This window comes from Tachysurus fulvidraco, chromosome 5, assembly GCF_022655615.1.
Source record: "Tachysurus fulvidraco isolate hzauxx_2018 chromosome 5, HZAU_PFXX_2.0, whole genome shotgun sequence".
NCBI lineage: Eukaryota > Metazoa > Chordata > Actinopteri > Siluriformes > Bagridae > Tachysurus > Tachysurus fulvidraco.
Window position 1 is genome coordinate 17,151,138 of NC_062522.1, and position 11,735 is coordinate 17,162,872.

The following is an 11,735-nucleotide window of genomic DNA, read 5'->3' on the forward strand; positions in this document are numbered from 1 at the left end:
TGATTTTCATTGAGTAACACAAATGCATAATAAACATTATTATGCTTGTAATAAACATAATAAGCCTAATTTACTGCTTATTAAGCGTTAGTAAGGTAGTTATTAAGTTTAGCTATTGGGTACAATTAAGAATGTAGAATAAGGTAATGCAGAATAAGGCGTTAATATGTGCTTAATAAGTACTAATAAATAGCCAATGTTCTATTAATATTCTAATTAGCCACTAGTTAAATGACCCTAAAATAAAGTGTTACTGTGCATGTTATGGAAGAATGCAAGTACATGCAAGGGTTTGGCCTCAATGGCCCTCCAGTAAGCAGTGTGCTGTGTGCAAGTGACTGAGGAACACAGGGTACAAATTCAGCTTATATTGCATTAAATCTTGTTGTTTTAAACAAAATTATGCTGCAAGATTTTTTTAACTACATTTAAGTTCCTTGTTATAGGCAACTCTGCATTTATTTATCTATCTATCTATCTATCTATCTATCTATCTATCTATCTATCTATCTATCTATCTATCTATCTATCTATCTATCTATCTATCTATCTATCTATCTATAATTTCCAGTTTATTTCCATATATTCCCTTTAATTCCCATATATTCCCGTTAATTCCCATGGAAAGTTTCCAGCCTTGAAAATTCCCGGAATTTTGCAACCCTAATCATCACACGTGCTAATATTATTGGCCTTATGGTAGTTTGTACAAAATCTACATTTTATCTTGACATGTTTAACTGAGACTGTGTGAAGTAAGCAGGAGAGTTATAGGGGTTGTACAATGAAACTGAAACACCTGGTTTTAGGAAAGTTATTTAGTAGTATGGTGTAGGGCCTCCTTTTGTGGCCAGTACAGCATCAATTTTATCTTAGGAATGTCTGATGCAAGAGGATACGTGTACGTGTGGATGATGTTCAGCTTCACTTCAACTTTGTTCTTCAAACCAGTGTCACCAGTCTTCCTGTGTGTATTGGCATATTATCATCGTGATACATGGCACCACCTTCAGGGTACAATGTTTGCATTCAGTGGTCCTTAGCAGTGACACCATATAGCACAAGTAGTGGGCCTAGGGAATGCCATGATATGCAGCACAAACCATCACTGATCCACCCCTGTGCATACTCTGGGCACAGAACAATCCGGGTGGTGAGATTCTTTGGGGATTCTCAACACGATGTGGGAAAGACAGTGAAAATGGACTTATCAGAGAACAACACATGTTCCACATTGTCCACAGTCCAAGATTTCCGCTGCTGGCACCATTGAAACTGACGTTTGGCATTGGGACGAGTGACCAAAGATTTAGTTGTATCAGCTTGACTGTGACTATTGATTCTTTGTAGCTCTTGACAAACAGTTTAGGAGAAAACATTTTCATTTAATTCTGCATTTAGTCCGGGACCTGTGATTTTATGTTTTTTTGAGTCCAATCCACGATAGTACCCAGGTATCCATTTCACAGCGCTTCCTCTTGTGTCAAGAGTTACTCCTGTGGGAAGTGTTTTGTCTTTTGTGGCGGTTTACCCCAAATACCATGACTCTTTCTTTAAATCAGCCTTCACACACACTTCTTATTTTTAGAATGTAAAATCAGTGAAGATTGGCCACCAGGCCATGCGTATATAAGTGTGAAACCTCCAACACTATACTGGTCAGTGTACACAGTTTCTAAAGAATTAGTTCATTTAGTGGCCAAGTTTTTATATCAACTTGTATACTGAGTATAAAGTTAAAAAAAGTATGAATACGAACTAATAAGAAAAAAGTAGAAGTAATATGCAATATATTTACCTTGGATTACTAGTGATGGATTAACGTCTAGGTGAGTTAAATGTTAAGGTGCAGTATGAAACATTTTAGGGAAGTGACTGAGTCTATATGGCATCAAGTCAAGAAGCTTGTATTGTCATTTTATAGTGAAATGAGACGTTTCTCTAGGACCAGGGTGCTACATAGAACAAAAACAGAGCTACATAGACCAACACAGAGCTAAGGACTTAAGTTAATCTGAGCCACATAAAGTGCATCTGTGCAAACAGTGCAAGGCAAAAGACGGTGCAAACATTCCTAAGAGATTTGTGAGACGGACATGTAGTTTAGCAGTTGTACGACTTGCATCATATTTATACTTAGGGATTATTAAAATTGAATACTTAATCTTGCATAATTACATTTCCATGAAAGAAAACTGTACATTTTTCTCATTAAAATTTCTATTTTCATCTTAAGTACTCGTTACAAATCTCCGAGGTCTCGTCTTCACTCTCATCCAGCCAGCGACTGCATGCTGTAGATCACATCGAATTCACAGTCCAACATGCCATGAAGCGCTTTTTTCCCTCGACTGGCTAGGTCATAAAGATAGAATAAAAAAAATAATAGAAAAATAGAATTTGTCTTTACAGGAAAGGAAGTAATGTCTTCTTTGCATCTTCACAAGACATGTTGAACTTGAACTGGACATATTTAACCAAGTTAGCTTGTTTTATGTGCTAAAATCTGATTTGAATACAACAGCTAGCTTTTAGCTCGCAAGTCAAATTCTAGCTCAAGCTAAATAAAGTAACATACAGAGACTGAATGATTTCAACTGTATATCTCTTCTTAGAAACAAGCTGTAGATGATTAATATTTAAATAAGGTTTGTTTTATTTGTAAAGTGCTTTTAATTTGATGCAACACAGCTTTACAGGACTATAAAACAGGTAACATTTTATTTCTGTTTATCTTGACAATGAATCATTTCTTCATTGTCAAGTCTTTTAAGTTACTATTTTTTCTTCCCATGTTTTTTGCTGGAAGCTTCCTCTTATCAAGTCAGCTTTTGACACATTATTTATACTTTTACTTCAGTATAATTTCTCAGTGCTCAGTCCACCTCCATGATGACTGTGTTAAACTGTATTTAGCTCAATTTCTGTCAGTGTTTCAGCAGAGCCGCATGTTACGATATGAAACAAACCTCAGAGATGGTTCTGAAGGTTGGTATTGCTGTGTGAGTACTAAACATTATATTCTTCAGCTCTTGGTCATGTACAAGGCGGTGGTGTTGTGCGACATGCCGTGTGTCACAGTGTAATCCGGTTTATGGCTGTTACACAAGTGCACAAGTGCTACACGGGTGTACAATGGCTTCATGATTGGGAGTCACATGGAATAAAACGTCCGTGCATCTGTTTGAGGGCACTTAGAGCAGCTGTCTTCTCAACCTACACACACACACACGCACACACAAGGACAGACAGGAAGGTATACAGCACTTGTGCCCTGGTGAATGTGCCCCCCCCCCCCACACACACACACACACAGTGAGAGAAGGAGAGTTTTAGCTCTGTTCTGTATATTGTGTTTTTGTGTATGTTTGTGCACGACTTCCTCCTGTACGCTCGTTTAGTTTAATTACCAGGATAGTGAGCTGTGTAATGACCGTCTCATTGCTGACCAGCTACTTCCTGTGTTTTGCTACTTTTGTATCCCTCCCCTTTTCCTCGTTGTTGAGCTGAGATGATTTGAATCTTATCAGAGCCCTGAAATGCTGCAGAGGTTTACAAGCTTATTAACTGTGTGTGTGTGTGTGTGTGTGTGTGTGTGTGTGTGTGTGTGTGTGTGTGTGTGTGTATCTGTGAATACATAGAAGGGTGTGTGTGTGTGTGTGCATTTCTGTCTGTTTGTTTGTGGGATTTGGACTATTTTGAATTGGAATGCATATGAGGAAATTAACAAGTATTAGGTTGTGTGTGTTTTGTGTGTGCAAGGGAAAAACATTGTTTATCTATACAGCTGTGTGTGAGCATAGCTTTTAGTGTTACTGTGTGTGTGTGTGTTTCTGAGCAGTATTTTCTCGTGCTCTCTCTCTGCTCTCGCTCTGCTTTCTCTGAAGCGAGTGCTGTAATTGATATGCCACAAGCAATAAATCAGCAGCCGGCCGTGCCACCACACCCCATTATCTAAGGAGACAGGTTTAGCGGCCTGTCCAGGGGCTCCGTCTGGGTATATGAGGAGTTTTTTTGAGCGCGTGTGTGTTGGGAGGGGTGGTTCGAGTGCCTGTGTGAGAGTACCTGGATGTTGAGCCGGGGTGACGTCTTTGGGGTCAAACAAATGGAGAAGAGAAGGGAGGCAAAATAAAATCGTTCCCTGCCAAATTTCACCATTTCCCATCTCCAGTCCTTCGTCCTACAATTTGTGCCCTTGTCATCTGTTATCTTTTTTCTTTTCATCAGCCACTTTTTTCCCCCCATCTGCCTCTCTGCTTTGTATAAAATTTCATTTGTGTTTTTGACTCCCATCTCGACTTGCAAATAAAATTGCAAATAAAATGTGCTTAAAAAAAGGAGGAAGGAAATTGAAATTTGGCAAGTCAGATGAAGCAAGAATGCTTTTATGGAAATTGGAGAAGGAGGACATTTTTTTTTTTTTTTTATCTAGGGAAAAGAATTGACCATTTTCCCAGCTGTCATTCATTCTCCAGGCACTGTAGCATAGCGCAGGTTTGATAACTACCCCGAATCCGTTTCTCTCTGCACACCATTGTGCAGTAACTCCGCTCGCTGTAAATGGTTGTGTGTGTTGGGCTCGAGCGCTGATAGCATTTCGCCCATTACTGTGCCAGATAACAACGTGAGTGCGCAGATGCAATTTGTTGCGAAATTTACGGTCTGCTACGTCAAGACTGATCCTCTCAAATGAAGAGAAATGAGTGTTGAGACAATCTCCTACACGTTTCTGCCTCTCCCCATTTTCTCTCTCTCTCTCTCTTACACACTTTCGCACAGTCACGTACAATGCACAAATGGCATGCCTAAATGAGCTTGCTGTCTCTGTGCTCTACTGTTGTTTTTTAAATTGACATCTGTTCTCAGTGCATGATGTGATTTGTACAGTTGAGAGCAAAATTAGTCCCCCCCCCCCCCAATCATTTGATTGTGGTTGTCCCTGCTTATGTCAAGAATGTATTTAACGATCTTAAATCAGATTTGGATTACATGCTGTGCAGCAATACAGTAGAAAGCACGCAATCGGGTTCTTTACATATTAAAATAAAAAGAAAAGAAAGCCTGTGCACTGACACTTGTTGAGAGTTCTCTCGGCATCTCAGACTACACAACACATCAACACCAGAATACAACAAACTACAGGTTTGATCCTGTCAGACAAGAATAGGAATCTGGGGCTACAGAGGGCGCAGGTTCACCCAAACCGAACAGCTGAAGACTGAAAAAAGAGCAAGCAGTCGTAAAAAGTGCTATTTGAGTTACTGTAGCCTTCTTGTCTGCTTGAACCTATCTATCCATTCACCTCAGTCCTTTCTCATCACAACACAACCGCCTCTTCTTTAGTGGTTTCTGATTTCTGCATCGCTTGGGGTATAAACACTGTAGATTGTTTTGATTATTTTAGAAACTCTTGATCTCCATGCAAACAAACCCATCTGGCACCAACTGCCATGCCACGATCAGAGCCCCTTTGGTCAGAGATGGCATTTTCCCCCTCCATTCTGATTGGTGTGAACACACAACACCATTTCGTACTACGTGTTTGTTTAATTTTTGGGTAAAAGCATAAGGTGTTACTACTAAAGTGGCCATAGGGTGTTAGTATAACGTTAAAGGTTTTTATCTTCATCACACGCCTATAATGAATAGTATTTATTCCCATCAATCTCCTCTTTCTGGCCACACGGTAATGGAACGAGGTCACACGCTCCCCATTTCGGCTTTTCCTGCTGGCTATCTTACGAGCTTGCAGCTTTCTCTAAAACGCTATTGTAATGTACTTTAATGACTCGGTGTTGTCTGCATTTTCGGTCAGATAAATGCCATCACTCGTTTCTCTCTTTGCCGGAGCTGTGTGGAGTGACGCCACTTCCCCTCATCTTGTCCTTGGGGGATGATGGACGGATAAGAAGGCCTTCGATCAGCTGGCGAAGGAAAAGAGGCAGCTGAGATAAGAAACAGGCAAAGAAAAGAAAAGAAGCGCGAGAAAGAAAAACATTCCTAACTACTCTCGCTATTCTCTCTCAACTCAGATTGGTCATCTTTTCCCTTTTTCCACTCCCTAGCCCTTCCTCCAGTTTGAGAGTTTTTTCTTTGCCAGCAGTCACTGGGTCATTCTGATGCAGATCTAATGGTATCTGGAGCTTCTGCTATAGATGTACTTTACCACCCACATCTTAAGTTATTCACTTTATTCCTTAACATTGAATCTTGATGGCCTGCAGGACTCTCAGTAAAAAGATTAAATACACTCTGGACAATGTCCAGTTTTTTTTTGCTTGGTGATCTAATGAGACTGCATTGACCCTCTCACCCTGAAAAGTCTTGGCTCACTAGCATGGATATTGAATATGATGGAGGATATGAAGCATGGCATTTAGCTGCACGTGAAAATACAGACTGAATCTAATGAATCATTTATACACTCTGACATGCAAAAACGATTAGTCTCCATGGCCTAGATGGATCAAACCATCAAATTCACAGCTAAAGCGGCTCAAAAATAATGTCAAATGCTGTTCTACTCGAGCCGCGTGTCTCTCTTTGTGCTTTCTGTGATTTTGTTGATCAAGTTCAGGAGTGTACAAGTCATAAATTTTACTGCTAGATCTGGATTAATACGGAGAAATCAACACGTTTATGATTACACGTTAACAACTAACAGGCTGTAATGTCGTGTTCTGTATTTATTTGCAGTTTTGACCAAAAGGCAAGTTGTTGCTCAACATTTCCAGTAGTAAAATATAATGTAAACCAGATAGGCTTTACATCACCTGATGAATGCAGTGCAGACGTTGTTTGACTTTTAAAAGAGTAGACGATTTCTCTAGTTATAACAGAAGACAAACAGTGCTGTTCTACAAAAGTAACGCACACCAGGGGAGTGTGATGCGTAAACTCCTCTCCTAAAGACTTGACTTTTCTGGCATGCTGGGATTGCATTTTTCCTAAGCTGTTACTACTGAGATTCCAACCATAAATGTTAAATACAATCTGCAAAAAAAAAAAACCACCACGATGTTTAAAATATTTTGTTTTATTAGTTTTAGATTATGTAGAATGTCTTCTGTATGTGCACCAGTGTGTTAGCTGATACTATAGGAACAATAAGGCATTAATATTAAGCAGTCATTCGTGTTCCAGCCAGACATTGTTTAAACTGTGCTGTTCCTCTGCTCGGAAATTCTCCTGCTTCTTTATATTTAGGCCATTTTAGGCAGACACCCTTATTCAGATCGACTTACATTTATCTCACTTACACAACTGAGCAGTTGAGGGCTAAGGGCCTTGATGAAGGGCCCAGCAGTGGCGGATTGGCGGACCTGGGATTTGAACTTGCAACCTTGGGATCAGGAGTCCAACTGATCAGAAGTACAATTAGCAATGCTGGTTACATAATTGTCAGTGCATTGGTTGCCAGAATGAAAAGATTTTCCAAATGATCATTTTGATGCTGTAACACTTATGAAGTTAAATATCTCACAAAAGAAACATCTTCAGTCATTGACCTGATGGCCATTGGCAGAAGCTGAGTGAAGGAGTTATGAAATAGCTTTTGTAAGTAAGCTTCCATATCACTGAGAAGGGCTTATTTTCTTATACATTACAGCAAAACCTGTGTGTGTGTGTGTGTGTGTGTGTGTGTGTGTGTGTGTGTGTGTGTGTGTAAGCCAGGGAGAAAGAGAGAATACTTAATCTGCAAAAAGCTCCTCTCAGACACATTGTGATAATGGATGTGTTATGAATTCATTGAAGAGAGCACCACGGTGTGTCTGCTGTTGCAGTGGTATCCGATGATGAGTTTATGTACAGTGCGTCTCCTAATCCATCTTGAACCTCCTCACCATCCGTCTTGGTAATTAAATGTTGTCAAGGTTTCGCCCCCTTGGACCACATTAGTTTGAACCATTTATTTAGCATGGATGATGTCGTTGCTTCTCTCTGCTCCTTCAAGTGTGATGCATAATCAATAGGAAATGTTCTATTTGTACTCATGTGGTGTTGTTTTTTGTTTTTTCCCCTTCTCTTGCAGGGCCTGTGGATGTCGAGTTGTTGCATATGATGAACTAAATGACTGCTTTGAGAAGAGGAGAGAAAAGGACAGTGGATCAATAAGAGCACTATTTCTGCATGCTTGTCGTGTTTGGAGATCTATATATACATATATATATACACACACACACACACACAAACACACGCACACAAATCTAAAATCTAAAGAACAGTGGTAGTCTATAAGAGACTGACGCAGAGCCCAGTCATCCCTTGTGTGGAATAAAGCTGATATGCGGTCTCAGCCAGGGGCACACTGTGCCCTCATTGGGCTGCTTACCCTCTCCTTCATCCTTTTACCTTGCGGAAGAGCCACAGAGCATTTTCAATCCTTCTCCCCATCAGAATGGGGCTTGACCCACTTAGCCATTCATAATACCACAGGTGAGGTGTATGTTGGTGCTGTTAACTGGATCTACAAACTGTCGAGCAACCTGACCATGCTGAGGAATCACATGACTGGCCCAGTTGTGGACAATGAGAAGTGCTATCCTCCTCCGAGTGTCCAGTCCTGCCCCCATGATCTGGCTCAATCCAACAATGTCAACAAGCTGCTGCTGGTGGATTACGGCCAGAACCGACTCATCGCCTGCGGAAGTGCCTCGCAAGGCATATGCCAGTTCTTGCGCTTGGACGACCTCTTCAAACTGGGCGAACCCCACCACCGCAAGGAGCACTATCTGTCCAGCGTGGCCGAATCAGGGACCATGTCGGGGGTCATCATCTCGGAAGGTACTCTCAGCAAGCTCTTTATCGGCACGCCTATCGACGGAAAATCTGAATACTTCCCTACCCTCTCAAGCCGCAAGCTAATGGCCAACGAGGAGAACGCGGACATGTTCAGCTTTGTCTACCAGGATGAATTTGTTTCCTCGCAGCTCAAGATCCCTTCAGACACACTGTCCAAATTTCCAGCTTTCGACATCTACTACATCTACGGCTTCAGCAGCGAGCAGTTTGTATACTACCTTACTCTGCAGCTGGACACCCAACTGACCTCGCCAGATGCCAGCGGAGAGCAGTTCTTTACATCCAAAATTGTGCGGCTTTGCGTCGACGACCCAAAGTTCTACTCCTATGTCGAGTTCCCCATTGGTTGTACCAAGGATGGGGTGGAATATCGCCTAATTCAGGACGCCTACCTGACCAAGCCAGGCAAACAGTTGGCTAACTCTCTGGGGGTGTCTGAGAACGAGGACATCCTGTTCACCGTCTTTTCTCAGGGCCAGAAAAACCGGGCCAAACCTCCAAAAGAGTCGGCGTTGTGCCTCTTCACACTGAGACGCATTAAAGAAAAGATCAAAGAGAGGATCCAGTCCTGCTACAGAGGAGAAGGCAAATTGTCTCTGCCTTGGCTACTGAACAAGGAACTCGCATGCATCAACTCGGTAAGTCCGCACTATGATGGGAAAAAAAGACTGCAGGGGTATTACCATTGATTTGCATACAGAGATAAATAGATGCGTGGGTAGTTCCTCTCCAAGGAACTGTCCTACATTAACATCTTGACATGAGCTCAGTATGCAGCTGTTGTGTAGACATATCTATTTCTGACACGTGCTGGCTGTTTTGACTGCATATAGCCTACTTAAAAACATCTTTGTATAGTTAACAGCATGACTCAGACCTGCATTGATAATTAGGAGGCATGATTTTAAGTTGGTTTTATTGACTACTGAAAGCGACTGCGTGGGGTCTCATTATGCTGAGCTCACAACAGACTGTTTATTTCTAGTTACTCAGTGTACAACCAGAGTATTTTTTAGATCAGCCATTTTTTCCCCGGTTTCGCGCACCTTCTCCTTCACACCTGTTGAATTGTGCTTGTAGCGCTGGGGTGGGGAAAAAAATGTAATTATTTTTTTTTTTAAGTGCTTTCAGTCCAAATGGGTGACCTGCAGTGTCTCTGACTTGGACAAATAAGCTTTATATAATATCACCCTCCTCCTATTCCTCATCTATAGATGAAATCAGTTGGACATTGATTGGATAACCCAAGAAAAGAATGGCTGAAATTTTCACTTTAAATAGTCATTTCCTTTGTACTGCAGCTCTGTTAAATTCATGCTTTTGATTGGTTGGAAGGTGTTTATTGTTCTGAAAGGATTATATTAATATTAATTCATCCTAATGTTTGTTTCATACCAGGGGACTGGTATGGCGCACACGGCTCGTAAAAAGATTAAAATACTTGTGTGTTTATTGATTTGATGAAGCTTTCTGTGAGGAGATGTTTTCTTTAACACTGGAGACTCCTCATACAAAAATGTTAGTGTTTTTTTAATAGTCTGCTGTAAAGTCTTTGCAGTTTCTCTCTCTCTCTCTCTCTCTCTCTCTCTCTCTCTCTCTCTCTCTCTCTCTCTCTATCTATCTATCTATCTATCTATCTATCTATCTATCTATACATACATACATGTATAAGTATTTGTACTCCGTTACATTACAACAGTTGATACACACACATTACATAGATAGCTTTATTTGTTAATTTCATAGTAACCTGATTGTATTTTTATTTTAACCTTATTGTAGTAGGGAACAAAGAGATGCTGATGAGGAAGTGATTGTTTATATATTATTTGATGTAAGCGATCGCAGGAACTAACTTGTTCCCACAGATGTTCTGCAGCAGTAATTTGATGCACACAGATGAAAATATAACATTTACTTTTCTAATCCTTAAAGCGATTCCAAGTGAGTTGTTGGTATAAGAGGAATAGAACACTGTAAGGTTTCCTTCTTCCCATCCCGACACCTCGTCTTTGATCGTTTTTTGTGTTATTTTATTACATTTCAAATGCTTTTATTTCATCGACCTCTTTTTTTTTTCTTAGTCTGTATCCGTGTGTGTCAGCGAAAGTTGAAAGGCACTCGTGTACAGTACTGCTTTTGTTAAGGAGACTTGGGGGTAGATTTTGTAGTTAAGACGCTTGTAGGATAAACCCAGGCTGTGTAGGCTTTCACTAGCGCATCCTCTGTTTCTCTCAGCTTTCATTATTCAGTCAGACAAGAAACATCATTAGTTCAGCTGACTAGATTTCTCCAGTCACTCTTTCTCTTTTGCTCCCTTGCTCACTCACTTAATTCATTTAGAGGATCTTGATCTCGTCTTCTCTGCCATCAGAGTCCTCAGGGACCAGGCTTGGTTGTCGTCTTCTCTTTCATTCACCCTCTTAATCTCTTTTTCTCTATACTCACCCTACCCCTCCTACCCCCCTTTTCTCTCTCTCTCTCTCTCTCTCTCTCTCTCTCTCTCTCTCTCTCTCTCTCTCTCTCTCTCTCTCTCTCTCTCTCTCTCTCTCTCTCGCTCTCTGAGGTTTAACTCAGCATTCTGAATTTCATGTGATCCTTTTTTCTTCTTCTTGCGCTTGGAAATTCTAGGTTCATTTCATTTCTGTGAATTTGCAGTCTTTCAGAAGGTTTTGTTGGGCTTCAGGGAAATAACTTGTGTTGGACACTTTGTCACAATAAATTTCAGAGGTTATTAAGTAGGGGTGGGCAGTAGGGTGCAAAAAAAAAAATCACGATACTTGAAGGCATTTTAAAATATATCTATTTAGGCTTGACAACAAAATGGAGCAGTGGGTGTAAGAAACAAAAAAGATCAAAAATAAAAATCCTGCTCCTGCCCACTGTAAAAGTGGTTCTCTCTCTCTCTCTTTCTCTTGCTCTCTTTTTCGCTC

At 40.7% G+C, this 11,735-nt stretch overlaps 1 protein-coding gene across 1 annotated transcript in view; it reads left to right on the plus strand.

Moving 5' to 3' along the window:
• plxna1b (plexin A1b) overlaps positions 1–11,735 on the plus strand; it is a 199,802-nt gene that overhangs the window by 25,310 nt on the left and 162,757 nt on the right. Inside the window, exon 2 of the mRNA XM_027147335.2 lies at positions 8,033–9,440. Coding sequence (XP_027003136.1) covers positions 8,286–9,440 — 1,155 coding nt within the window. The 5' untranslated portion in view covers positions 8,033–8,285. The remainder of the gene's footprint in view (positions 1–8,032; positions 9,441–11,735) is intronic.